Here is a 27,194-nt window from a genome sequence, read left to right on the forward strand (position 1 = left end):
ACTTGTACGGGAACGGAGAGGGAACACCTCCACTTGAACGGGCAGAGAGGGAACACCTCCACTTGAACGGGAACAGAGAGGGAACACCTCCACTTGTACGGGAACGGAGAGGGAACACCTCCACTTGAACGGGCAGAGAGGGAACACCTCCACTTGAACGGGAACAGAGAGGGAACACCTCCACTTGAACGGGAACAGAGAGGGAACACCTCCACTTGTACGGGAACAGAGAGGGAACACCTCCACTTGTACGGGCAGAGAGGGAACACCTCCACTTGTACGGGAACAGAGAGGGAACACCACCACTTGAACGGGCAGAGAGGGAACACCTCCACTTGTACGGGCAGAGAGGGAACACCTCCACTTGAACGGGCAGAGAGGGAACACCACCACTTGAACGGGCAGAGAGGGAACACCTCCACTTGTACGGGAACAGAGAGGGAACACCACCACTTGAACGGGCAGAGAGGGAACACCTCCACTTGTACGGGCAGAGAGGAACGGGCAGAGAGGGAACACCACCACTTGAACGGGCAGAGAGGGAACACCTCCACTTGAACGGGCAGAGAGGGAACACCACCACTTGTACGGGCAGAGAGGGAACACCTCCACTTGTACGGGAACAGAGAGGGAACACCACCACTTGAACGGGCAGAGAGGGAACACCACCACTTGAACGGGCAGAGAGGAACACCTCCACTTGAACGGGCAGAGAGGGAACACCTCCACTTGAACGGGCAGAGAGGGAACACCTCCACTTGAACGGGAACAGAGAGGGAACACCTCCACTTGTACGGGAACAGAGAGGGAACACCTCCACTTGTACGGGAACAGAGAGGGAACACCTCCACTTGTACGGGAACAGAGAGGGAACACCTCCACTTGTACGGGAACAGAGAGGGAACACCTCCACTTGTACGGGAACGGAGAGGGAACACCTCCACTTGAACGGGCAGAGAGGGAACACCTCCACTTGAACGGGAACAGAGAGGGAACACCTCCACTTGTACGGGAACGGAGAGGGAACACCTCCACTTGAACGGGCAGAGAGGGAACACCTCCACTTGTACGGGAACAGAGAGGGAACACCTCCACTTGTACGGGCAGAGAGGGAACACCTCCACTTGAACGGGCAGAGAGGGAACACCTCCACTTGAACGGGCAGAGAGGGAACACCTCCACTTGAACGGGAACAGAGAGGGAACACCTCCACTTGTACGGGAACAGAGAGGGAACACCTCCACTTGAACGGGCAGAGAGGGAACACCTCCACTTGTACGGGAACAGAGAGGGAACACCTCCACTTGAACGGGAACAGAGAGGGAACACCTCCACTTGTACGGGAACAGAGAGGGAACACCTCCACTTGTACGGGAACAGAGAGGGAACACCTCCACTTAAACGGGCAGAGAGGGAACACCTCCACTTGAACGGGCAGAGAGGGAACACCTCCACTTGAACGGGAACAGAGAGGGAACACCTCCACTTGTACGGGAACAGAGAGGGAACACCACCACTTGAACGGGCAGAGAGGGAACACCTCCACTTGTACGGGCAGAGAGGGAACACCACCACTTGAACGGGCAGAGAGGGAACACCTCCACTTGTACGGGAACAGAGAGGGAACACCTCCACTTGTACGGGCAGAGAGGGAACACCACCACTTGAACCGGAACAGAGAGGGAACACCTCCACTTGAACGGGCAGAGAGGGAACACCTCCACTTGAACGGGCAGAGAGGGAACACCACCACTTGAACGGGCAGAGAGGGAACACCTCCACTTGAACGGGCAGAGAGGGAACACCTCCACTTGAACGGGCAGAGAGGGAACACCTCCAGGGCATTGCATCATTGTGGTGTTTCTCAGCAGAGCATCAGGCACCAGAATTACTCACTGAAAACAAATCCAATTTTGATAAACTTCCATATCTACTGGGTGAAATTCCACAGTGTGCCATCACAGCAGCAAGATGTGTGACCTGTTGCCATGAGAAAAGGGCAACCAGTGAAGAACAAACACCATTGTAAATACAACCCATGTTTATGCTTACTTATTTTATCTTGTGTACTTTAACCATTTGTACATTGTTACAACACATACCACTCGTATATATATATATATATATATAAACAAGCAAGATTTCTGGCTCTCACAGACCTGTAACTTCTTCTTTAAGAGGCTCCTCTGTCCTCCACTCATTACCTGTATTAATGGCACCTGTTTGAACTTGTTATCAGTATAAAAGACACCTGTCCACAACCTCAAACAGTCACACTCCAAACTCCACTATGGCCAAGACCAAAGAGCTGTCAAAGGACACCGGAAACAAAATTGTAGACCTGCACCAGGCTGGGAAGACTGAATCTGCAATAGGTAAGCAGCTTGGTTTGAAGAAATCAACTGTGGGAGTAATTATTAGGAAATGGAAGACATACAAGACCACTGATAATCTCCCTCGATCTGGGGCTCCACGCAAGGTCTCACCCCGTGGGGTCAAAATGATCACAAGAACGGTGAGCAAAGATCCCAGAACCACACGGGGGACCTAGTGAATGACCTGCAGAGAGCTGGGACCAAAGTAACAAAGCCTACCATCAGTAACACACTATGCCGCCAGGGACTCAAATCCTGCAGTGCCAGACGTGTCCCCTTGCTTATTAAACCAGTACATGTCCAGGCCCTTCTGAAGTTTGCTAGAGAGCATTTGGATGATCCAGAAGATGAATGGGAGAATGGCATATGGTCAGATGAAACCAAAATAGAACATTTTGGTAAAAACTCAACTCGTCGTGTTTGGAGGACAAAGAATGCTGAGTTGCATCCAAAGAACACCATACCTACTGTGAAGCATGAGGGTGGAAACATCATGCTTTGGGGCTGATGAGAGAGAGAGAGAGAGAGAGAGAGAGAGAGAGAGAGAGAGAGAGAGAGAGAGAGAGAAATAGAGAGGAAAAAAGCAGTCTCAAATGACTGGCTGGAAGTTGAAAGCGTAGCAGGGTGGCGGTTAAAGTGACGAAAACACTTACAATACAGCTGCCACAGCGAAACCAATACATGAAGAAAGCAGGCAAGCAGGGCAGGGTTAACCATCTAAACCCTATAGCTGAAAGAAGCTAGCTTCTTGTGTACTGCTACTGTTGACTGGCGGCAGGCGGGGCAATGGAGCTGGCGAGGCGGTGGGGCGGCCGGCACTGGGCTGGGAGGGGTCCTGTGAGTTCCGGGTACCTCCCGTCTCGTCCTGGCCCATTATGGCCTCCTCTCTTGGGGTTTCCAGCCTGTGGCCTCCCGACAGAGAGACAGAGACAGAGACAGAAGCGCTGCCTGGTTCCCTCAACCAAGCTCTCATTATAGTCTAAATGCAGCAGGACAGAACTCCATCGCCAACTCCTGCTTCCTGTCCTGTTCCCTTGCTCTGTCTCTGAGCTGAGATGAAAGGATGTATAGAGTCCAGTTTATTGGCTTGGGATGTTCATTTTTCTGACTTCGTTGGTATGTGCAGACTTCATGAAGGTCAGACTAAGCTACTGTATAGACATGAAGGTAAGACTAAGCTACTGTATAGACATGAAGGTCAGACTAAGCTACTGTATAGACATGAAGGTCAGACTAAGTTACTGTATAGACACCATGAAGGTCAGAATAAGTTACTGTATGGACATGAAAATCAGACAAAGCTACTGTATAGACATGAAGGTCAGACTAAGCTACTGTATAGACACCATGAAGGTCAGACTAAGCTACTGTATAGACATCATGAAGGTCAGACTAAGTTACTGTATAGACACCATGAAGGTCAGACTAAGCTACTGTATAGACATGAAGGTCAGACTAAGTTACTGTAGATATGAACGTCAGACTAAGCTACTGTATAGATATGAAGGTCAGACTAAGTTACTGTAGACATGAAAGTCAGACTAAGTTACTGTATAGACACCATGAAGGTCAAACTAAGTTACTGTAGATATGAACGTCAGACTAAGTTACTGTATACACACCATGATGGTCAGACTAAGCTACTGTAGATATGAACGTCAGACTAAGTTACTGTATAGACATGAAGGTCAGACTAAGTTACTGTAGACATGAAGGTCAGACTAAGTTACTGTATAGACACCATGAAGGTCAGACTAAGTTACTGTAGATATGAACGTCAGACTAAGTTACTGTATAGACACCATGATGGTCAGACTAAGCTACTGTAGATATGAACGTCAGACTAAGTTACTGTATAGACATGAAGGTCAGACTAAGTTACTGTAGACATGAAGGTCAGACTAAGCTACTGTAGATATGAACGTCAGACTAAACTACTGTATAGACATGAAGGTCAGACTAAGTTACTGTATAGACATCATGAAGGTCAGACTAAGCTACTGTATAGACATGAAGGTCAGACTAAGTTACTGTAGACATGAAGGTCAGACTAAGTTACTGTATAGACATCATGAAGGTCAGACTAAGCTACTGTATAGACATGATGGTCAGACTAAGCTACTGTAGATATGAACGTCAGACTAAGCTACTGTATAGAAATGAAGGTCAGACTAAGCTACTGTATAGACATGAAGGTCAGACTAAGTTACTGTATAGACATCATGAAGGTCAGACTAAGCTACTGTATAGACATGATGGTCAGACTAAGCTACTGTATAGACATGAAGGTCAGACTAAGTTACTGTAGACATGAAGGTCAGACTAAGTTACTGTATAGACATCATGAAGGTCAGACTAAGCTACTGTATAGACATGATGGTCAGACTAAGCTACTGTATAGACATGAAGGTCAGACTAAGTTACTGTATAGACATCATGAAGGTCAGACTAAGTTACTGTATAGACATCATGAAGGTCAGACTAAGCTACTGTATAGACATCATGAAGGTCAGACTAAGCTACTGTATAGACATGAAGGTCAGACTAAGCTACTGTATAGACATCATGAAGGTCAGACTAAGCTACTGTATAGACATCATGAAGGTCAGACTAAGCTACTGTATAGACATGAAGGTCAGACTAAGTTACTGTAGACATGAAGGTCAGACTAAGTTACTGTATAGACATCATGAAGGTCAGACTAAGCTACTGTATAGACATGATGGTCAGACTAAGCTACTGTATAGACATGAAGGTCAGACTAAGCTACTGTATAGACATGAAGGTCAGACTAAGCTACTGTATAGACATGAAGGTCAGACTAAGCTACTGTATAGACATGAAGGTCAGACTAAGCTACTGTATAGACATGAAGGTCAGACTAAGCTACTGTATAGACATGAAGGTCAGACTAAGCTACTGTATAGACATGAAGGTCAGACTAAGCTACTGTATAGACATCATGAAGGTCAGACTAAGCTACTGTATAGACATCATAAAGGTCAGACTAAGCTACTGTATAGACATCATAAAGGTCAGACTAAGCTACTGTATAGGACAGGGGTATTCAACTCTGACCCTAAGAGGTCCGGAGCCTGCTGGTTTTCTGTTCTACCTGATAATGAATTAATACCACCTAGTGTCCCAGGTCTAAAACAGTCCCTAATTAGAGGGGAACAATGAACAAAACAAGTGGCTCTGGCTTTGAGGTTCAGAGTTGAGTTTGAAGGGTATAGGTTATTCACATTCAAAGAAATGACTCACTTAATGTAGAAACATATCAACAACAGTGGTTGATATTTGATGCAGTATAATGTAATGAGTGAGACGCAGAGCCCAAGATGCTCAGCTGTCTGCCTGTCTGTCTTTCCTGTACCTTTATTTCACAGGATGTTTGAGTCTTTCCAAGGAGGAAGTGAAACGAAAGCCACATATTCTCTTTGGTTCTTGTTTGAAGACACGATGAGTTCCATCTGGGACCGGTGGGCGCTGACGCTAACACTGCCACGTCCCAGCCTGCCTCGGTCCCTGTCTCAGTCTCTGACCGACTGTCTCTGCCTCGGTCTCGCGCCCTCTGCCTCAGGATCTGCCTCTTAACTCTGACTCTCCCTGTCCCCATCTCAGCCTCTGTCCCTGTCTTTAACTCTGCCTCTCCCTGTCCCTGCCTCCAACTCTGCATCTCCCTGTCCCCGTCTCAGCCTCTGTCCCTGCCTCCAACTCTGCCTCTCCCTGTCCCCGTCTCAGCCTCTGTCCCTGCCTCCAACTCTGCCTCTCCCTGTCCCCGTCTCAGCCTCTGTCCCTGCCTCCAACTCTGCCTCTCCCTGTCCCCGTCTCAGCCTCTGTCCCTGCCTCCAACTCTGCCTCTCCCTGTCCCCGTCTCAGGCTCTGTCTTGCCTCCAACTCTGCCTCTCCCTGTCCCAGTCTCAGGCTCTGTCTTGCCTCCAACTCTGCCTCTCCCTGTCCCTGCCTCCAACTCTGCCTCTCCCTGTCCCCGTCTCAGCCTCTGTCCCTGCCTCCAACTCTGCCTCTCCCTGTCCTCGTCTCAGGCTCTGTCTTGCCTCCAACTCTGCTTCTCCCTGTCCCCGTCTCCGTCTCTGTCCCTGCCTCCAACTCTGCCTCTCCCTGTCCCAGTCTCAGGCTCTGTCTTTGCTCCAACTCTGCCTCTCCCTGTCCCCGTCTCAGGCTCTGTCTTGCCTCCAACTATGCCTCTCCCTGTCCCCGTCTCAGGCTCTGTCCCTGCCTCCAACTCTGCCTCTCCCTGTCCCCGTCTCAGCCTCTGTCCCTGCCTCCAACTCTGCCTCTCCCTGTCCCAGTCTCAGGCTCTGTCTTGCCTCCAACTATGCCTCTCCCTGTCCCCGTCTCAGGCTCTGTCCCTGCCTCCAACTCTGCCTCTCCCTGTCCCCGTCTCAGGCTCTGTCCCTGCCTCCAACTCTGCCTCTCCCTGTCCCCGTCTCAGGCTCTGTCGCTGCCTCCAACTCTGCCTCTCCCTGTCCCAGTCTCAGCCTCTGTCCCTGCCTCCAATTCTGCCTCTCCCTGTCCCCGTCTCAGGCTCTGTCCCTGCCTCCAACTCTGCCTCTCCCTGTCCCCGTCTCAGTCTCTGTCCCTGCCTCCAACTCTGCCTCTCCCTGTCCCAGTCTCAGGCTCTGTCCCTGCCTCCAACTCTGCCTCTCCCTGTCCCCGTCTCAGGCTCTGTCCCTGCCTCCAACTCTGCCTCTCCCTGTCCCCATCTCAGACTCTGTCCCTGCCTCCAACTCTGCCTCTCCCTGTCCCCGTCTCAGCCTCTGTCCCTGCCTCTCCCTGTCCCCGTCTCAGGCTCTGTCCCTGCCTCCAACTCTGCCTCTCCCTGTCCCCGTCTCAGGCTCTGTCCCTGCCTCCAACTCTGCCTCTCCCTGTCCCCGTCTCAGGCTCTGTCGCTGCCTCCAACTCTGCCTCTCCCTGCCCCAGTCTCTGTCCCTGCCTCCAACTCTGCCTCTCCCTGTCCCCGTCTCAGGCTCTGTCCCTTGCCTCCAACTCTGCCTCTCCCTGTCCCCGTCTCAGCCTCTGTCCCTGCCTCCAACTCTGCCTCTCCCTGTCCCCGTCTCAGCCTCTGTCCCTGCCTCCAACTCTGCCTCTCCCTGTCCCAGTCCCCGTCTCAGGCTCTGTCCCTGCCTCCAACTCTGCCTCTCCCTGTCCCAGTCTCTGTCCCTGCCTCTCCCTGTCCCAGTCTCTGTCCCTGCCTCCAACTCTGCCTCTCCCTGTCCCAGTCTCTGTCCCTGCCTCCAACTCTGCCTCTCCCTGTCCCAGTCTCTGTCCCTGCCTCCAACTCTGCCTCTCCCTGTCCCAGTCTCTGTCCCTGCCTCCAACTCTGCCTCTCCCTGTCCCCGTCTCTGTCCCTGCCTCCAACTCTGCCTCTCCCTGTCCCAGTCTCAGGCTCTGTCCCTGCCTCCAACTCTGCCTCTCCCTGTCCCAGTCTCTGTCCCTGCATCCAACTCTGCCTCTCCCTGTCCCTGTCCCTGCCTCCAACTCTGCCTCTCCCTGTCCCCGTCTCTGTCCCTGCCTCCAACTCTGCCTCTCCCCTGTCCCAGTCTCTGTCCCTGCATCCAACTCTGCCTCTCCCTGTCCCTGTCCCTGCCTCCAACTCTGCCTCTCCCTGTCCCCGTCTCTGTCCCTGCCTCCAACTCTGCCTCTCCCTGTCCCCGTCTCTGTCCCTGCCTCCAACTCTGCCTCTCCCTGTCCCCGTCTCTGTCCCTGCCTCCAACTCTGCCTCTCCCTGTCCCTGTCTCTGTCCCTGCCTCCAACTCTTCCTCTCCCTGTCCCCGTCTCTGTCCCTGCCTCCAACTCTGCCTCTCCCTGTCCCAGTCTCTGTCCCTGCATCCAACTCTGCCTCTCCTGTCCCTGCCTCCAACTCTGCCTCTCCCTGTCCCCGTCTCTGTCCCTGCCTCCAACTCTGCCTCTCCCTGTCCCAGTCTCTGTCCCTGCCTCCAACTCTGCCTCTCCCTGTCCCCGTCTCTGTCCCTGCCTCCAACTCTGCCTCTCCCTGTCCCCGTCTCAGCCTCTGTCCCTGCCTCCAACTCTGCCTCTCCCTGTCCCCGTCTCAGCCTCTGTCCCTGCCTCCAACTCTGCCTCTCCCTGTCCCCGTCTCAGCCTCTGTCCCTGCCTCCAACTCTGCCTCTCCCTGTCCTCGTCTCAGCCTCCGTACCTGCCTCCAACTCTGCCTCTCCCTGTCCCCGTCTCAGCCTCTGTCCCTGTCTTTAACTCTGCCTCTCCCTGTCCCAGTCTCAGGCTCTGTCCTGCATCCAACTATGCATCTCCCTGTCCTCGTCTCAGCCTCTGTCCCTGCCTCCAACTCTGCCTCTCCCTGTCCTTGTCTTAGGCTCTGTCCCTGCCTCCAACTCTGCCTCTCCCTGTCCCCGTCTCAGGCTCTGACCCTGCCTCCAACTCTGCCTCTCCCTGTCCCCGTCTCAGCCTCTGTCCCTGCCTCCAACTCTGCCTCTCCCTGTCCCCGTCTCAGGCTCTGTCTTGCCTCCAACTCTGCCTCTCCCTGTCCCAGTCTCAGGCTCTGTCTTGCCTCCAACTCTGCCTCTCCCTGTCCCAGTCTCAGCCTCTGTCCCTGCCTCCAACTCTGCCTCTCCCTGTCCCCGTCTCAGCCTCTGTCCCTGCCTCCAACTCTGCCTCTCCCTGTCCCCGTCTCAGGCTCTGTCTTGCCTCCAACTCTGCCTCTCCCTGTCCTCGTCTCAGGCTCTGTCTTGCCTCCAACTCTGCTTCTCCCTGTCCCCGTCTCCGTCTCTGTCCCTGCCTCCAACTCTGCCTCTCCCTGTCCCAGTCTCAGGCTCTGTCTTTGCTCCAACTCTGCCTCTCCCTGTCTCAGGCTCTGTCGCTGCCTCCAACTCTGCCTCTCCCTGTCCCAGTCTCAGCCTCTGTCCCTGCCTCCAATTCTGCCTCTCCCTGTCCCCGTCTCAGGCTCTGTCCCTGCCTCCAACTCTGCCTCTCCCTGTCCCCGTCTCAGTCTCTGTCCCTGCCTCCAACTCTGCCTCTCCCTGTCCCAGTCTCAGGCTCTGTCTTGCCTCCAACTCTGCCTCTCCCTGTCCCAGTCTCAGGCTCTGTCTTGCCTCCAACTCTGCCTCTCCCTGTCCTCGTCTCAGGCTCTGTCTTGCCTCCAACTCTGCCTCTCCCTGTCCTCGTCTCAGCCTCTGTCTTGCCTCCAACTCTGCCTCTCCCTGTCCCCGTCTCAGGCTCTGTCTTGCCTCCAACTCTGCCTCTCCCTGTCCCAGTCTCAGGCTCTGTCTTGCCTCCAACTCTGCCTCTCCCTGTCCCCGTCTCCGTCTCTGTCCCTGCCTCCAACTCTGCCTCTCCCTGTCCCCGTCTCAGGCTCTGTCCCTGCCTCCAACTCTGCCTCTCCCTGTCCCCGTCTCAGGCTCTGTCTTGCCTCCAACTCTGCCTCTCCCTGTCCCAGTCTCAGGCTCTGTCTTGCCTCCAACTCTGCCTCTCCCTGTCCCAGTCTCAGCCTCTGTCCCTGCCTCCAACTCTGCCTCTCCCTGTCCCCGTCTCAGCCTCTGTCCCTGCCTCTCCCTGTCCCCGTCTCAGGCTCTGTCCCTGCCTCCAACTCTGCCTCTCCCTGTCCCCGTCTCAGGCTCTGTCCCTGCCTCCAACTCTGCCTCTCCCTGTCCCCGTCTCTGTCCCTGCCTCCAACTCTGCCTCTCCCTGTCCCCGTCTCTGTCCCTGCCTCCAACTCTGCCTCTCCCTGTCCCAGTCTCTGTCCCTGCCTCTCCCTGTCCCCGTCTCAGGCTCTGTCCCTTGCCTCCAACTCTGCCTCTCCCTGTCCCCGTCTCAGCCTCTGTCCCTGCCTCCAACTCTGCCTCTCCCTGTCCCCGTCTCAGCCTCTGTCCCTGCCTCCAACTCTGCCTCTCCCTGTCCCCGTCTCAGGCTCTGTCCATGCCTCCAACTCTGCCTCTCCCTGTCCCATCCTCTGTCCCTGCCTCCAACTCTGCCTCTCCCTGTCCCAGTCTCAGGCTCTGTCCCTGCCTCAAACTCTGCCTCTCCCTGTCCCCGTCTCTGTCCCTGCCTCCAACTCTGCCTCTCCCTGTCCCCGTCTCAGGCTCTGTCCCTGCCTCCAACTCTGCCTCTCCCTGTCCCCGTCTCAGCCTCTGTCCCTGCCTCTCCCTGTCCCCGTCTCAGGCTCTGTCCCTGCCTCCAACTCTGCCTCTCCCTGTCCCCGTCTCAGGCTCTGTCCCTGCCTCCAACTCTGCCTCTCCCTGTCCCCGTCTCAGGCTCTGTCGCTGCCTCCAACTCTGCCTCTCCCTGCCCCAGTCTCTGTCCCTGCCTCCAACTCTGCCTCTCCCTGTCCCCGTCTCAGGCTCTGTCCCTTGCCTCCAACTCTGCCTCTCCCTGTCCCCGTCTCAGCCTCTGTCCCTGCCTCCAACTCTGCCTCTCCCTGTCCCCGTCTCAGCCTCTGTCCCTGCCTCCAACTCTGCCTCTCCCTGTCCCAGTCCCCGTCTCAGGCTCTGTCCCTGCCTCCAACTCTGCCTCTCCCTGTCCCAGTCTCTGTCCCTGCCTCTCCCTGTCCCAGTCTCTGTCCCTGCCTCCAACTCTGCCTCTCCCTGTCCCAGTCTCTGTCCCTGCCTCCAACTCTGCCTCTCCCTGTCCCAGTCTCTGTCCCTGCCTCTCCCTGTCCCAGTCTCTGTCCCTGCCTCCAACTCTGCCTCTCCCTGTCCCAGTCTCTGTCCCTGCCTCCAACTCTGCCTCTCCCTGTCCCAGTCTCAGGCTCTGTCCCTGCCTCCAACTCTGCCTCTCCCTGTCCCAGTCTCTGTCCCTGCATCCAACTCTGCCTCTCCCTGTCCCTGTCCCTGCCTCCAACTCTGCCTCTCCCTGTCCCCGTCTCTGTCCCTGCCTCCAACTCTGCCTCTCCCTGTCCCAGTCTCTGTCCCTGCATCCAACTCTGCCTCTCCCTGTCCCTGTCCCTGCCTCCAACTCTGCCTCTCCCTGTCCCCGTCTCTGTCCCTGCCTCCAACTCTGCCTCTCCCTGTCCCAGTCTCTGTCCCTGCCTCCAACTCTGCCTCTCCCTGTCCCCGTCTCTGTCCCTGCCTCCAACTCTGCCTCTCCTGTCCCTGTCTCTGTCCCTGCCTCCAACTCTTCCTCTCTCCCTGTCCCCGTCTCTGTCCCTGCCTCCAACTCTGCCTCTCCCTGTCCCAGTCTCTGTCCCTGCATCCAACTCTGCCTCTCCCTGTCCCTGTCCCTGCCTCCAACTCTGCCTCTCCCTGTCCCTGCCTCCAACTCTGCCTCTCCCTGTCCCAGTCTCTGTCCCTGCCTCCAACTCTGCCTCTCCCTGTCCCCGTCTCTGTCCCTGCCTCCAACTCTGCCTCTCCCTGTCCCAGTCTCTGTCCCTGCCTCCAACTCTGCCTCTCCCTGTCCCCGTCTCTGTCCCTGCCTCCAACTCTGCCTCTCCCTGTCCCCGTCTCTGTCCCTGCCTCCAACTCTGCCTCTCCCTGTCCCTGTCTCTGTCCCTGCCTCCAACTCTGCCTCTCCCTGTCCCCGTCTCTGTCCCTGCCTCCAACTCTGCCTCTCCCTGTCCCTGTCTCTGTCCCTGCCTCCAACTCTGCCTCTCCCTGTCCCCGTCTCTGTCCCTGCCTCCAACTCTGCCTCTCCCTGTCCCTGTCTCTGTCCCTGCCTCTACTTGTTCCTCGAGCTCCTCTCTCTCTCACATGCTGCTGACAGCACAGCCCCGCTGCAGGGAAATCAGACCATGTGATGAGATGAGATGCAGGCAGCTTCCCTCGTTGGGCTAAAAGAACAGTCAACTTGGCCTGGGGAGAGACAATCTGGAGATGATAGGTGATATATATGGTTGAGCAGATGCCTTCATTTCAACTTCATCAGGACCAAGAAAACCAATGGTGACACTGGTAACAGCAGGTATTATGCAGTTATAATGCATCGTAAGACTTGTTATAAAGCATATGACCTCCTTTATAACATGTTATTATCGTCTCATAATGAATCATGTTAGTCATGCCACTGCACTGACTGATCCTATGCTAATGTTAAATGGTAAAAACAGAAGTGTCACTATGGTGACACTTGGGGTGGTGGTCGAGTAACCCTTTGTGCATCCCATTATAAAATGTCATCCCAAACTAGGAAGAAGAATCAGTAGCTCCTCCTCCCGTGCAGATCAGGTCTTAGACCCAAATAGAACAATATTCCCTACATAGTGCACTACTTTAGACCAGAGCCCTATGGTGGTGATACCATCCAACTGGGTAAATATCGGTTGGCATGGTGATAGTGAACCTGAGCTCACCGTCTGTTGCACGAATCGTTCCACCTGGGCAAATCAGGCGGGGGTTGGTAGTGGTAGTGGTGGGGGTTGGTAGTGGTGGGGGTGGGGGTTGGTAGTGGTGGGGGTGGGGGTTGGTAGTGGTAGTGGTGGAGGATGGTAGTGGTGGGGGTTGGTAGTGGTAGTGTTGGAGGATGGTAGTGGTGGGGGTGGGGGTTGGTAGTGGTAGGGGTTGGTAGTGGTAGTGGTGGGGTTGGTAGTGGTAGTGTTGGAGGATGGTAGTGGTGGGGGTGGGGGTTGGTAGTGGTAGTGGTGGAGGATGTTAGTGGTGGGGGTGGGGGTTGGTAGTGGTAGTGGTGGAGGATGGTAGTGGTGGGGGTGGGGGTTGGTAGTGGTAGGGGTTGGTAGTGGTAGTGGTGGGGGTTGGTAGTGGTAGGGGTTGGTAGTGGTAGTGGTGGGGGTTGGTAGTGGTAGTGGTGGGGGTTGGTAGTGGTAGTGGTAGTGGTGGCGGTTGGTAGTGGTTGGTAGCGGTGGGGGTTGTGGGGGTGGTCATGCCATCGTGGCACAGTGTTTGCCATTGTCAACACCGCCGATGAAACAGAGCTGACAAAATAGCACACTGCCGCTCGTTTACACCAGGGTTCGGAGTTATACACCATCACATTCCCATTCAGACAACGCCTCTTGTAGCAGGGTTCGATGTGATATGCTGCCACATTCATACCACCACACCGTATTCAATGACAATGAAAACAAACATCGCAACTAGTCAAAACTGCAAACCCAAAACATGAAGCAACAATGCCTTATAGCAATGTAGCGCTATATTCTATAACAGTGACTCTGGCTACAGTAAACCCACTGTTTCACAACACTTCACACCAGCTGAAGTTGAGGAGGCAATGAGGATTTATTTATTTATATACAGTGGGGAGTAGAGAACAAGTATTTGATACACTGCCGATTTTGCAGGTTTCCCTACTTACTGCTTTTCTGATGTATCAAATACTTATGTCATGCAATAAAATGCAAATTAATTACTAAACAATCATACAATGTGATTTTCTGGATTTTTGTTTTACATTCCGCCTCTCACAGTTGAAGTGTATCTATGACAAAAAATTACAGACCTCTACATCTACCTCTACATCTATACATACTTGTTCTCCCCAATTGTATATTTATATATTTATATTCAGAGTGTCCTAAATACTACATTCTGTTGTTTTTTTCTATGTTCTAAAGTCAGGCAGCAGCATTCTATGTTCTAAAGTCGGGGAGCAGCATTCTATGTTCTAAAGTCAGGGAGCAGCATTCTATGTTCTAAAGTCAGGCAGCAGCATTCTATGTTCTAAAGTCAGGCAGCAGCATTCTATGTTCTAAAGTCAGGCAGCAGCATTCTATGTTCTAAAGTCAGGCAGCAGCATTCTATGTTCTAAAGTCAGGCAGCAGCATTCTATGTTCTAAAGTCAGGCAGCAGCATTCTATGTTCTAAAGTCAGGCAGCAGCATTCTATGTTCTAAAGTCAGGGAGCAGCATTCTATGTTCTAAAGTAAGGCAGCAGCATTCTATGTTCTAAAGTCAGGCAGCAGCATTCTATGTTCTAAAGTCAGGCAGCAGCATTTTATGTTCTAAAGTCAGGCAGCAGCATTCTATGTTCTAAAGTCAGGCAGCAGCATTCTATGTTCTAAAGTCAGGCAGCAGAATTATATTTTCTAAAGTCAGGGAGCAGCGTTCTATGTTCTAAAGTCAAGGAGCAGCATTCTATGTTCTAAAGTCAGGCAGCAGCATTCTATGTTCTAAAGTCAGGCAGCAGCATTCTATGTTCTAAAGTCAGGCAGCAGCATTCTATGTTCTAAAGTCAGGGAGCAGCATTCTATGTTCTAAAGTAAGGCAGCAGCATTCTATGTTCTAAAGTCAGGCAGCAGCATTCTATGTTCTAAAGTCAGGCAGCAGCATTCTATGTTCTAAAGTCAGGCAGCAGCATTCTATGTTCTAAAGTCAGGCAGCAGCATTCTATGTTCTAAAGTCAGGCAGCAGAATTATATTTTCTAAAGTCAGGGAGCAGCGTTCTATGTTCTAAAGTCAGGGAGCAGCATTCTATGTTCTAAAGTCAGGCAGCAGCATTCTATGTTCTAAAGTCAGGCAGCAGAATTATATTTTCTAAAGTCAGGGAGCAGCGTTCTATGTTCTAAAGTCAGGGAGCAGCATTCTATGTTCTAAAGTCAGGCAGCAGCATTTTATGTTCTAAAGTCAGGGAGCAGCATTCTATGTTCTAAAGTCAGGCAGCAGCATTCTATGTTCTAAAGTCAGGCAGCAGCATTCTACGTTCTAAAGTCAGGCAGCAGCATTTTACGTTCTAAAGTCAGGCAGCAGCATTCTATTTTCTAAAGTCAGGCAGCAGCATTCAATGTTCTAAAGTCGGGGAGCAGCATTCTATGTTCTAAAGTCAGGCAGCAGCATTCTATGTTCTAGAGTCAGGGAGCAGCATTCTATGTTCTAAAGTCAGGGAGCAGCATTCTATGTTCTAAAGTCAGGGAGCAGCATTCTATGTTCTAAAGTCAGGGAGCAGCATTCTATGTTCTAAAGTCAGGGAGAAGCATTCTATGTTCTAAAGTCAGGCAGCAGCATTCTATGTTCTAAAGTCAGGGAGCAGCATTCTATGTTCTAAAGTCAGGGAGCAGCATTCTATGTTCTAAAGTCAGGGAGCAGCATTCTATGTTCTAAAGTCAGGGAGCAGCATTCTATGTTCTAAAGTCAGGGAGCTTCCCCGCTTGCAGAGAGAGAATATCCCATGCAATTTGACTCGCTGACAGAGGGTGGTTTAAAGAGACATTGATTAACTCCCTATTATGTAGTCAAATTGTAGGCAATCAGGGGACTAGGAACTGGGCTGTCTGTTGGGGAGGGAGGGGCTGAAAGTTCTGGCGTCCCGTCCACATCGAGTCATCTCACTTCCCTATTAGCAGAACAATAAGCAAACTGACTTCATTTATTATTTTTGGCCCCGCCTGCACATGCTGTTTTTCTGCACTATTCTGGCAGAGCTGAGGGGAGCATGGGAGTTGGTGGCGGTTGGGGTTGTGGTTACTGTACCTCTTGAGGTCTGGAGACTACTGTACATATTCACACCGCTGGAGCTGACTGACTGGCCTACCTGCCTGCCTGCCTGCCTGCCTGCCTGCCTACCTGCCTGCCTGCCTGCCTGCCTGCCTGCCTGCCCTGGCCGACTCAGCACGCCAAACCTCTGGAAAATCACCACTCAGCTCAGACACATACGCTGGACGGGCCAAATCAAGGCCTCCATTCACACTGACTGGGAGAAAGCTGAAGGTGAAGGCCTCCATTCACACTGACTGGGAGAAAGCTGAAGGTGAAGGCCTCCATTCACACTGACTGGGAGAAAGCTGAAGGTCAAGGCCTCCATTCACACTGACTGGGAGAAAGCTGAAGGTCAAGGCCTCCATTCACACTGACTGGGAGAAAGCTGAAGGTGAAGGCCTCCATTCACACTGACTGGGAGAAAGCTGAAGGTCAAGGCCTCCATTCACACTGACTGGGAGAAAGCTGAAGGTCAAGGCCTCCATTCACACTGACTGGGAGAAGGCTGAAGGTGAAGGCCTCCATATGTATATAGATGTCCTAGCCTACCTCTTTCAGGTAAGAAATCCATTGCAGTATTAGCCTTATATTCAGCTAATTAATGATGGGTTAAGCATAATACGCTTCTAACTTATAGCCTCTGTCTCCTATTCAATACTCAAGCACCTGTGCTCCGCTGGCCTCTCTCCTTTAAAAAACGCTCCTTAGCTCTTGGAGTCCCCAGCAGCTAGACTAGAATAGCTTGCTGGACAATTTGTTTTTGGCATTTCTTAAACCAAAAGACTATTCGAAAAGAGACGCAGGCACTTTTTTTGATTAATGTTAAATACAGGCAGCCAACAGAACTCAATGGTAGTTTGACAGAAGAGTGAGCGTCCGATGGAGGTCGGCTACAGCAGTTATTTATTCAGACCCATAACCATTCAATCTCTGTGAAGAGAAGGACAGAGAACAGGACTGGTATTGGACAAACTGCCACTTCTTTATATAGAAGGACAGAGAATAGGAGTGGTATTGGACAAACTGCCCCTTCTTTATATAGAAGGACAGAGAACAGGAGTGGTATTGGACAAACTGCCCCTTCTTTATATAGAAGGACAGAGAATAGGAGTGGTATTGGACAAACTGCCCCTCTTCTTTATATAGAAGGACAGAGAATAGGAGTGGTATTGGACAAACTGCCCCTTCTTTATATAGAAGGACAGAGAATAGGACTGGTATTGGACAAACTGTCCCTCTTCTTTACATAGAAGGACAGAGAACAGGAGTGGTATTGGACAAACTGTCCCTCTTCTTTATATAGAAGGACAGAGAATAGGACTGGTATTGGACAAACTGCCCCTTCTTTACATAGAAGGACAGAGAACAGGACTGGTATTGGACAAACTGCCCCTTCTTTACATAGAAGGACAGAGAATAGGACTGGTATTGGACAAACTGTCCCTCTTCTTTACATATAAGGACAGAGAACAGGAGTGGTATTGGACAAACTGCCCCTTCTTTACATAGAAGGACAGAGAACAGGACTGGTATTGGACAAACTGTCCCTTCTTTATATAGAAGGACAGAGAATAGGAGTGGTATTGGACAAACTGCCCCTTCTTTACATAGAAGGACAGAGAACAGGACTGGTATTGGACAAACTGCCCCTTCTTTACATAGAAGGACAGAGAATAGGACTGGTATTGGACAAACTGTCCCTCTTCTTTACATAGAAGGACAGAGAACAGGAGTGGTATTGGACAAACTGCCCCTTCTTTACATAGAAGGACAGAGAACAGGACTGGTATTGGACAAACTGTCCCTTCTTTATATAGAAGGACAGAGAACAGGACTGGTATTGGACAAACTGCCCATTCTTTATATAGAAGGATAGAGATTAGGACTGGTATTGGACAAACTGCCCCTTCTTTATATAGAAGGACAGAGAATAGGACTGGTATTGGACAAACTGTCCCTCTTCTTTACATAGAAGGACAGAGAATAGGAGTGGTATTGGACAAACTGTCCCTCTTCTTTACATAGAAGGACAGAGAACAGGACTGGTATTGGACAAACTGCCCCTTCTTTATATAGAAGGACAGAGAATAGGACTGGTATTGGACAAACTGTCCCTCTTCTTTACATAGAAGGGAAGGACAGAGAACAGGACTGGTATTGGAAAAAACTGTCCCTCTTCTTTACATAGAAGGACAGAGAACAGGAGTGGTATTGGACAAACTGCCCCTTCTTTACATAGAAGGACAGAGAACAGGACTGGTATTGGACAAACTGTCCCTTCTTTATATAGAAGGACAGAGAACAGGACTGGTATTGGACAAACTGCCCCTTCTTTATATAGAAGGATAGAGAATAGGACTGGTATTGGACAAACTGTCCCTCTTCTTTACATAGAAGGGAAGGACAGAGAACAGGAGTGGTATTGGACAAACTGCCCCTTCTTTACATAGAAGGACAGAGAATAGGACTGGTATTGGACAAACTGTCCCTCTTCTTTACATAGAAGGACAGAGAACAGGAGTGGTATTGGACAAACTGCCCCTTCTTTATATAGAAGGACAGAGAATAGGAGTGGTATTGGACAAACTGTCCCTCTTCTTTATATAGAAGGACAGAGAACAGGAGTGGTATTGGACAAACTGTCCCTTCTTTATATAGAAGGACAGAGAACAGGACTGGTATTGGACAAACTGTCCCTCTTCTTTACATAGAAGGACAGAGAACAGGAGTGGTATTGGACAAACTGCCCCTTCTTTACATAGAAGGACAGAGAACAGGACTGGTATTGGACAAACTGCCCCTTCTTTACATAGGACAGAGAATAGGACTGGTATTGGACAAACTGTCGCTCTTCTTTACATAGAAGGACAGAGAACAGGAGTGGTATTGGACAAACTGCCCCTTCTTTACATAGAAGGACAGAGAACAGGACTGGTATTGGACAAACTGTCCCTTCTTTATATAGAAGGACAGAGAATAGGAGTGGTATTGGACAAACTGCCCCTTCTTTACATAGAAGGACAGAGAACAGGACTGGTATTGGACAAACTGCCCCTTCTTTACATAGAAGGACAGAGAATAGGACTGGTATTGGACAAACTGTCCCTCTTCTTTACATAGAAGGACAGAGAACAGGAGTGGTATTGGACAAACTGCCCCTTCTTTACATAGAAGGACAGAGAACAGGACTGGTATTGGACAAACTGTCCCTTCTTTATATAGAAGGACAGAGAACAGGACTGGTATTGGACAAACTGCCCCTTCTTTATATAGAAGGACAGAGAATAGGACTGGTATTGGACAAACTGTCCCTCTTCTTTACATAGAAGGACAGAGAACAGGACTGGTATTGGACAAACTGTCCCTCTTCTTTACATAGAAGGACAGAGAATAGGAGTGGTATTGGACAAACTGTCCCTCTTCTTTACATAGAAGGACAGAGAACAGGACTGGTATTGGACAAACTGACCCTTCTTTATATAGAAGGACAGAGAATAGGACTGGTATTGGACAAACTGTCCCTCTTCTTTACATAGAAGGACAGAGAACAGGAGTGGTATTGGACAAACTGCCCCTCTTCTTTATATAGAAGGACAGAGAATAGGACTGGTATTGGACAAACTGCCCCTTCTTTACATAGAAGGACAGAGAACAGGACTGGTATTGGACAAACTGTCCCTTCTTTATATAGAAGGACAGAGAACAGGACTGGTATTGGACAAACTGCCCCTTCTTTATATAGAAGGACAGAGAATAGGACTGGTATTGGACAAACTGTCCCTCTTCTTTACATAGAAGGACAGAGAACAGGAGTGGTATTGGACAAACTGCCCCTTCTTTACATAGAAGGACAGAGAATAGGACTGGTATTGGACAAACTGTCCCTCTTCTTTACATAGAAGGACAGAGAACAGGACTGGTATTGGACAAACTGTCCCTTCTTTATATAGAAGGACAGAGAACAGGACTGGTATTGGACAAACTGCCCCTTCTTTATATAGAAGGACAGAGAATAGGACTGGTATTGGACAAACTGTCCCTCTTCTTTACATAGAAGGACAGAGAACAGGACTGGTATTGGACAAACTGTCCCTTCTTTATATAGAAGGACAGAGAATAGGACTGGTATTGGAAAAAACTGTCCCTCTTCTTTACATAGAAGGACAGAGAACAGGAGTGGTATTGGACAAACTGCCCCTTCTTTACATAGAAGGACAGAGAACAGGACTGGTATTGGACAAACTGTCCCTCTTCTTTATATAGAAGGACAGAGAACAGGACTGGTATTGGACAAACTGTCCCTCTTCTTTACATAGAAGGACAGAGAATAGGAGTGGTATTGGACAAACTGTCCCTCTTCTTTACATAGAAGGACAGAGAACAGGACTGGTATTGGACAAACTGACCCTTCTTTATATAGAAGGACAGAGAATAGGACTGGTATTGGACAAACTGTCCCTCTTCTTTACATAGAAGGACAGAGAACAGGAGTGGTATTGGACAAACTGCCCCTCTTCTTTATATAGAAGGACAGAGAATAGGACTGGTATTGGACAAACTGCCCCTTCTTTACATAGAAGGACAGAGAACAGGACTGGTATTGGACAAACTGTCCCTTCTTTATATAGAAGGACAGAGAACAGGACTGGTATTGGACAAACTGCCCCTTCTTTATATAGAAGGATAGAGAATAGGACTGGTATTGGACAAACTGTCCCTCTTCTTTACATAGAAGGGAAGGACAGAGAACAGGAGTGGTATTGGACAAACTGCCCCTTCTTTACATAGAAGGACAGAGAATAGGACTGGTATTGGACAAACTGTCCCTCTTCTTTACATAGAAGGACAGAGAACAGGACTGGTATTGGACAAACTGTCCCTTCTTTACATAGAAGGACAGAGAACAGGACTGGTATTGGACAAACTGCCCCTTCTTTATATAGAAGGACAGAGAATAGGACTGGTATTGGACAAACTGTCCCTCTTCTTTACATAGAAGGACAGAGAACAGGACTGGTATTGGACAAACTGTCCCTTCTTTATATAGAAGGACAGAGAACAGGACTGGTATTGGACAAACTGCCCCTTCTTTATATAGAAGGACAGAGAATATGACTGGTATTGGACAAACTGTCCCTCTTCTTTACATAGAAGGACAGAGAACAGGACTGGTATTGGACAAACTGTCCCTTCTTTATATAGAAGGACAGAGAACAGGACTGGTATTGGACAAACTGCCCATTCTTTATATAGAAGGATAGAGATTAGGACTGGTATTGGACAAACTGCCCCTTCTTTATATAGAAGGACAGAGAATAGGAGTGGTATTGGACAAACTGTCCCTCTTCTTTACATAGAAGGACAGAGAATAGGACTGGTATTGGACAAACTGCCCCTTCTTTATATTGAAGGACAGAGAACACGAGTGGTATTGGACAAACTGTCCCTCTTCTTTATATAGAAGGACAGAGAATAGGAGTGGTATTGGACAAACTGCCCCTTCTTTATATAGAAGGACAGAGAACACGAGTGGTATTGGACAAACTGTCCCTCTTCTTTATATAGAAGGACAGAGAACAGGAGTGGTATTGGACAAACTGTCCCTCTTCTTTATATAGAAGGACCGAGAACAGGAGTGGTATTGGACAAACTGTCCCTCTTCTTTATATAGAAGGACCGAGAACAGGAGTGGTATTGGACAAACTGTCCCTCTTCTTTATATAGAAGGACAGAGAACAGGACTGGTATTGGACAAACTGCCCCTTCTTTATATAGAAGGACAGAGAACAGGAGTGGTATTGGACAAACTGTCCCTCTTCTTCACATAGAAAGACAGAGAACAGGAGTGGTATTGGACAAACTGTCCCTCTTCTTTATATAGAAGGACAGAGAATAGGAGGGATATTGGACAAACTGTCCCTCTTCTTTACATAGATGGACAGAGAACAGGACTGGTATTGGACAAACTGTCCCTCTTCTTTATATAGAAGGACAGAGAACATGAGTGGTATTGGACAAACTGTCCCTCTTCTTTACATAAAAGGACAGAGAATAGGACTGGTATTGGACAAACTGTCCCTCTTCTTTATATAGAAGGACAGAGAACAGGACTGGTATTGGACAAACTGCCCCTTCTTTATATAGAAGGACGGAGACCAGGACTGGTATTGGACAAACTGCCCCTTCTTTATATAGAAGGACAGAGAACAGGAGTGGTATTGGACAAACTGTCCCTCTTCTTTACATAGAAGGACAGAGAACAGGAGTGGTATTGGACAAACTGTCCCTCTTCTTTATATAGAAGGACAGAGAACAGGAGTGGTATTGGACAAACTGTCCCTCTTCTTTATATAGAAGGACAGAGAACAGGAGGGATATTGGACAAACTGTCCCTCTTCTTTACATAGAAGGACAGAGAACAGGAGTGGTATTGGACAAACTGTCCCTTCTTTACATAGAAGGACAGAGAACAGGAGTGGTATTGGACAAACTGTCCCTCTTCTTTATATAGAAGGACAGAGAACAGGAGTGGTATTGGACAAACTGTCCCTCTTCTTTATATAGAAGGACAGAGAACAGGAGTGGTATTGGACAAACTGTCCCTCTTCTTTACATAGAAGGACAGAGAACAGGAGTGGTATTGGACAAACTGTCCCTCTTCTTTATATAGAAGGACAGAGAACAGGAGGGATATTGGACAAACTGTCCCTCTTCTTTATATAGAAGGACAGAGAACAGGAGTGGTATTGGACAAACTGTCCCTCTTCTTTACATAGAAGGACAGAGAACAGGAGTGGTATTGGACAAACTGTCCCTCTTCTTTATATAGAAGGACAGAGAACAGGAGGGATATTGGACAAACTGTCCCTCTTCTTTACATAGAAGGACAGAGAACAGGAGTGGTATTGGACAAACTGTCCCTCTTCTTTATATAGAAGGACAGAGAATAGGAGTGGTATTGGACAAACTGTCCCTCTTCTTTATATAGAAGGACAGAGAATAGGAGTGGTATTGGACAAACTGTCCCTCTTCTTTATATAGAAGGACAGAGAATAGGAGTGGTCAGAACACTATGTTAGCAAATCAAGCAAATCTAAATAGATGTGGTTTTCAATGTAAAGCTGAGGTCTGACATTTCTGTGTGGTTAGCAAGCCAAGCCAAATGGCCAAATAACACTATGTGTATAAACAGTCAAACAGGATCCATTTCTGTGCTAAATATTCTCTGTCCTTTGATCCTAACGTTCTCTCGCATGCTACTTTCATTGCACAATATGACAACTGGTTGCACACACACACACACGCATCATCCAATCAAGTTCTCTTCAGGAACGCCTGTACACTCCTGTGGCGCTGTATTGTAATTTCACAGTATGTGTTAGAAAGCAGTACATGTCTTACTGACAGGCGACGTTATAGATTCTGTGTGACGATCCTAACAGGACCCAGATACTGTATGGCATATATGAAGACTAATGTGCAAACAGGTCACTCGTTATTAAACATGCAGGTTAGCACAAAAATAGTCACAATTGAGTCTTTTCTACCTAATCATGGTCATATGTACTGTAGCAGTGCTAATCCCCAACTAGGATTTACTACACTATGAAATACTCCGACGGGTTTTAATCAATGTTAAAATATTATAAGTTACAGTCTATCATGTCTTCTTTAATATAATGAACATTCGCTATATTCCACACAAAAAAGGGTGTCAGGGATTCAGTCACTACATTATTTACCCAAGGCACACTTCACTTCAGCGGGCTTTTAGGTCCATTTTCACAACTCTCCCCACTAAAATTACTGTCCTTTTCAAACTTCATACAGTCACTGCATGTTCGCCAGTTAACAAATTAAACTTGTATTTTACAAGATGACTGCTTCAGAGACGGCTTCAGTTCCCTCATCCCGGTAAAGCTTCCAAAATCAGCACAGAGAGTAATAGGCCACATTGTCGCGTTTTTATGTAGGCTGCAGCAGGGTTGGAGGGGGCCGTGGCGTGGGCTAAACATCACAAGGCGTCAGGCTTGGACAGCTTTCAAAGGCTTTAGTACACTTGCCCGGTGGTGCTTACGGGAAATGATTACGCACATGGTTAGTGAAGTAACTGTGGACTGCAAAACGACCGTACCAAAACGAAGTAACTAAGTTGGTACTGGGTACACAAAAATTGCATATCCTCGTTATTCCAAAACGCACAACATTCTACAGGTTAATGGCCTGGGATAGTGTGTTGCCTTTTTATTTTGTTACAAAATATCTGCACACAATCACTAGCCTAGTCATGCTTCAAAGACGTTTTCTGTGTTGAAGATTGATACAGAGTTACTTCACAGCGAGGCGGGACAGTAGGTATGCAGAGTTGTTTCAATTCCATTGGTTGAATTGACGAAAATAATAAGTAAATTAGCAAAACAAACCATTTCCCACCAACTAATTGAGTCCGAAATAATCTGTGCCACTGAATCAAATCACGTACCGTTATTGGACATAACGTTCATGGATTAGTTATAGACCATATTTGATGGAGCTGTGACCAACTAACCATCATCTCTATCAATTGTAACTCTGATCAGGTCATGAACAACTTGACTGATTTTCCTGTGTAATAACTATGTTTAAAAACTCTATCTGAGGGAGAGAAATAACCCTTATTGAATGTAAATGCCATGTGAACTTGTATCCAGGAAAGTGCATGTTTCATTGTGAATGAGTTACACAAGATAGAAGCCATGTTGTAACCACATATGCTAGTACCATTCTCTCTTTCTCACTAACACACACACACACACACACACACACACACACACACACACACACACACACACACACACACACACAGTAGACGACAACTAAAAAAGTTTTAGAGTAGAGTAAGAAAGCATGCCGAGCTGTGGCAACATATTGGACATGTCATGCGCAGTTGCGCACAACTGAACTGAGTTTTACATACTTGTACAATCTCCCCCTCCGCGCTGATAGTGGCTCCTGCCTTTGAGAATCGTCCTTGCAACCCCGTCGTGTATGTAGTATAATCTCCATTTGGACTGGACTCAAACAGCACCACTTCCACAAAAGCCGTATCCTTGGCGAAAACCGTTCCAATAGAAGTGGTAACCACGATGATCATCAAGACTACAGAATCGGCAACACACTCTAACCTCCTGCTTGGTAAAATCATCATCTTGCCGGTTGGATATCCACCGATCGGAACATAATTTCCAAGGGTGATTAGGTGATGGTGCTGAAATTGAATCTGAAGCGAGATCGATGCGTCAAAGAGCGTGTTTATTTCACTATTGCAGCCTTGTCAATTACATTGCTTGCTTCTTAACGTTCCCTCTCTTTCTCCCTCCCTCTTTCTATTTCTCACTCACCCCCTCTCTCTCCAGCGCTACAAAGCGGATCTCCTTTTGATCTCCAAACACGTGATTTTTTGTTGATTTTTTTTCATCCCAAAAGGGTTATCCCCACCCACCAATCTTCCTGACCCGCTACTTTCCACTCCCCGCTCTGAAGTGCCAGCACTCTGTTAAGGACGCACGGCGCATTCACTTGTGCTTCAGGCGCTATATACCTCGAATTGACGCCAAGTAGCCAATCATTCTATCAAAAATGATACATTTGAGCAGACATAGCCTAATATAGTTTTGCTTTAGGTATGGAAGTGAGATGTAAAGCCAACGTGGTTAAACTATTCTTTAACGCTGTTAGGCTGTGTCTTGTTGAAGGAGCGATTAGCGCTTGACTATCTTTCTAAACTCCTTGGTCCGGCCAAACGCTACGCCACAGTTGAGGAAAGATTCGCTCAGGATCGAAGTTCTTGAAGATAGGAACGACCTTAAAATAACCATTACACTTGTCAAACCGCTCCATTATTTAAACCGGCTATTTTTTTCTACTTCCATTCAGTTATGTTTACCTGTTGGTTGGAACTGTGTCTATTTGTGTCACCCGGCATTACATTAATGATCCATCTGCCCGTATTGGGAGAGATTAAGAAGTTACAAAGTAGTCTGTAGTTTCCGGTGGGTTTTTGTTGTGACGAATGGAAGCATATTTAAGAAATAAAAAGCACAGTCTAAGCTTACACTTTGTACACGTTTTATGAATACGCCTTTACACGTTATTATAAATGTCTAAATGTTTTGATATATATATATATAAGTATAAATGCTAAGGATTGTCATGCTAAATGTGTATACATGTTGACAAATAAAGAAATACACTGAGTGTACAAAACATTAGGAACGGGGATGCTGGTCCATGTTGACTCCAATGCTTCCCACAGTTGTGTCAAGTTTGCTGGATGTTCTTTTGGTGGTGGAGCATTCTTGATACACACAGGAAACTGTTCAGTGTGAAAAACCCAGCACTTCATTTTTTGACTTGCCCATTTACCCTCTGAATGACACACATACTCAATCCATGTCTGAATTGTCTCAGGGCTTAAAAATCCTTCTTTAACCCGTGTCCTCATCTGAATTTACCAAGTGACATCAATAAGGGTTTCACCTGGATTCACCTGGTCAGTCTATGTCATGGAAAGAGCAGGTGTTCCTAATGTTTTGTACACTCAGTGTATGTCGTTTGTTTTGTAACGATTCACAAATAGTTTATTAATGATAATTTCATGAAAAGTATTATAAAGTGTTAGGTAATTCACAAACTGGTGTGTTTTAATTTGCTTGAGCAGTAAACTGTAAAACAAAAAGAAGAAGTTTATTTTGTCTTTATTGATATAATGTGCATTACAAGTTGATAAATCCCCAAGTTGTCAGTGTTTGGTCGAGCTGCTATACTCTCATCGTCAAAGGGTTCTTAACCTTATTTATAAGAGTGACACAGGTGTTCAAAGAATCTTAACAGCCATTGCAACTGAATTAGATGATTGTGTGTGTGTGTGTGTGTGTGTGTGTGTGTGTGTGTGTGTGTGTGTGTGTGTGTGTGTGTGTGTGTGTGTGTGTGTGTGTGTGTGTGTGTGTGTGTGTGTGTGTGTGTGTGTGTGTGTGTGTGTGTGTGTGTGTGTGTGTGTGTTATTTGCAACAGAAATACATAATCATTGGTTCGGTGCAGGAGAGATTTATTCACAATATTAAGAATGTATAAGGTTCGAGTTTTGCATAACATTTTGTACACACTATGGACAATTGACATGAGAAAAATATTGAAAACCATAACACATATATAAGAAAGGGAAAGGGAGAGTGAGGGGGAGAGGGTGATACCTAGTCAGTTATACAACAGAAAGGGAGAGGGAGAGGGTGATACCTAGTCAGTTATACAACAGAAAGGGAGAGGGAGAGGGTGATACCTAGTCAGTTATACAACAGAAAGGGGGATACCTAGTCAGTTATACAACAGAAAGGGAGAGGGAGAGGGTGATACCTAGTCAGTTATACAACAGAAAGGGAGAGGGAGAGGGTGATACCTAGTCAGTTATACAACAGAAAGGGGGATAC

At 48.4% G+C, this 27,194-nt stretch overlaps 1 protein-coding gene across 2 annotated transcripts in view; it reads right to left on the reverse strand.

The window, feature by feature from the left end:
- LOC118378690 (E3 ubiquitin-protein ligase znrf3-like) overlaps window positions 1-25,316 on the reverse strand; it is a 249,180-nt gene extending 223,864 nt beyond the window's left edge. For both annotated transcript variants that reach the window (XM_052479230.1, XM_052479229.1), the window contains exon 1: window positions 24,686-25,316. In XM_052479230.1, the coding sequence (XP_052335190.1) occupies window positions 24,686-24,916 (231 nt within the window). In that variant the 5' untranslated portion in view covers window positions 24,917-25,316. The remainder of the gene's footprint in view (window positions 1-24,685) is intronic.
- Window positions 25,317-27,194: the final 1,878 nt, after the last annotated feature.

The sequence above is a fragment of the Oncorhynchus keta genome, chromosome 25 (genome assembly GCF_023373465.1).
Source record: "Oncorhynchus keta strain PuntledgeMale-10-30-2019 chromosome 25, Oket_V2, whole genome shotgun sequence".
Lineage (NCBI taxonomy): Eukaryota > Metazoa > Chordata > Actinopteri > Salmoniformes > Salmonidae > Oncorhynchus > Oncorhynchus keta.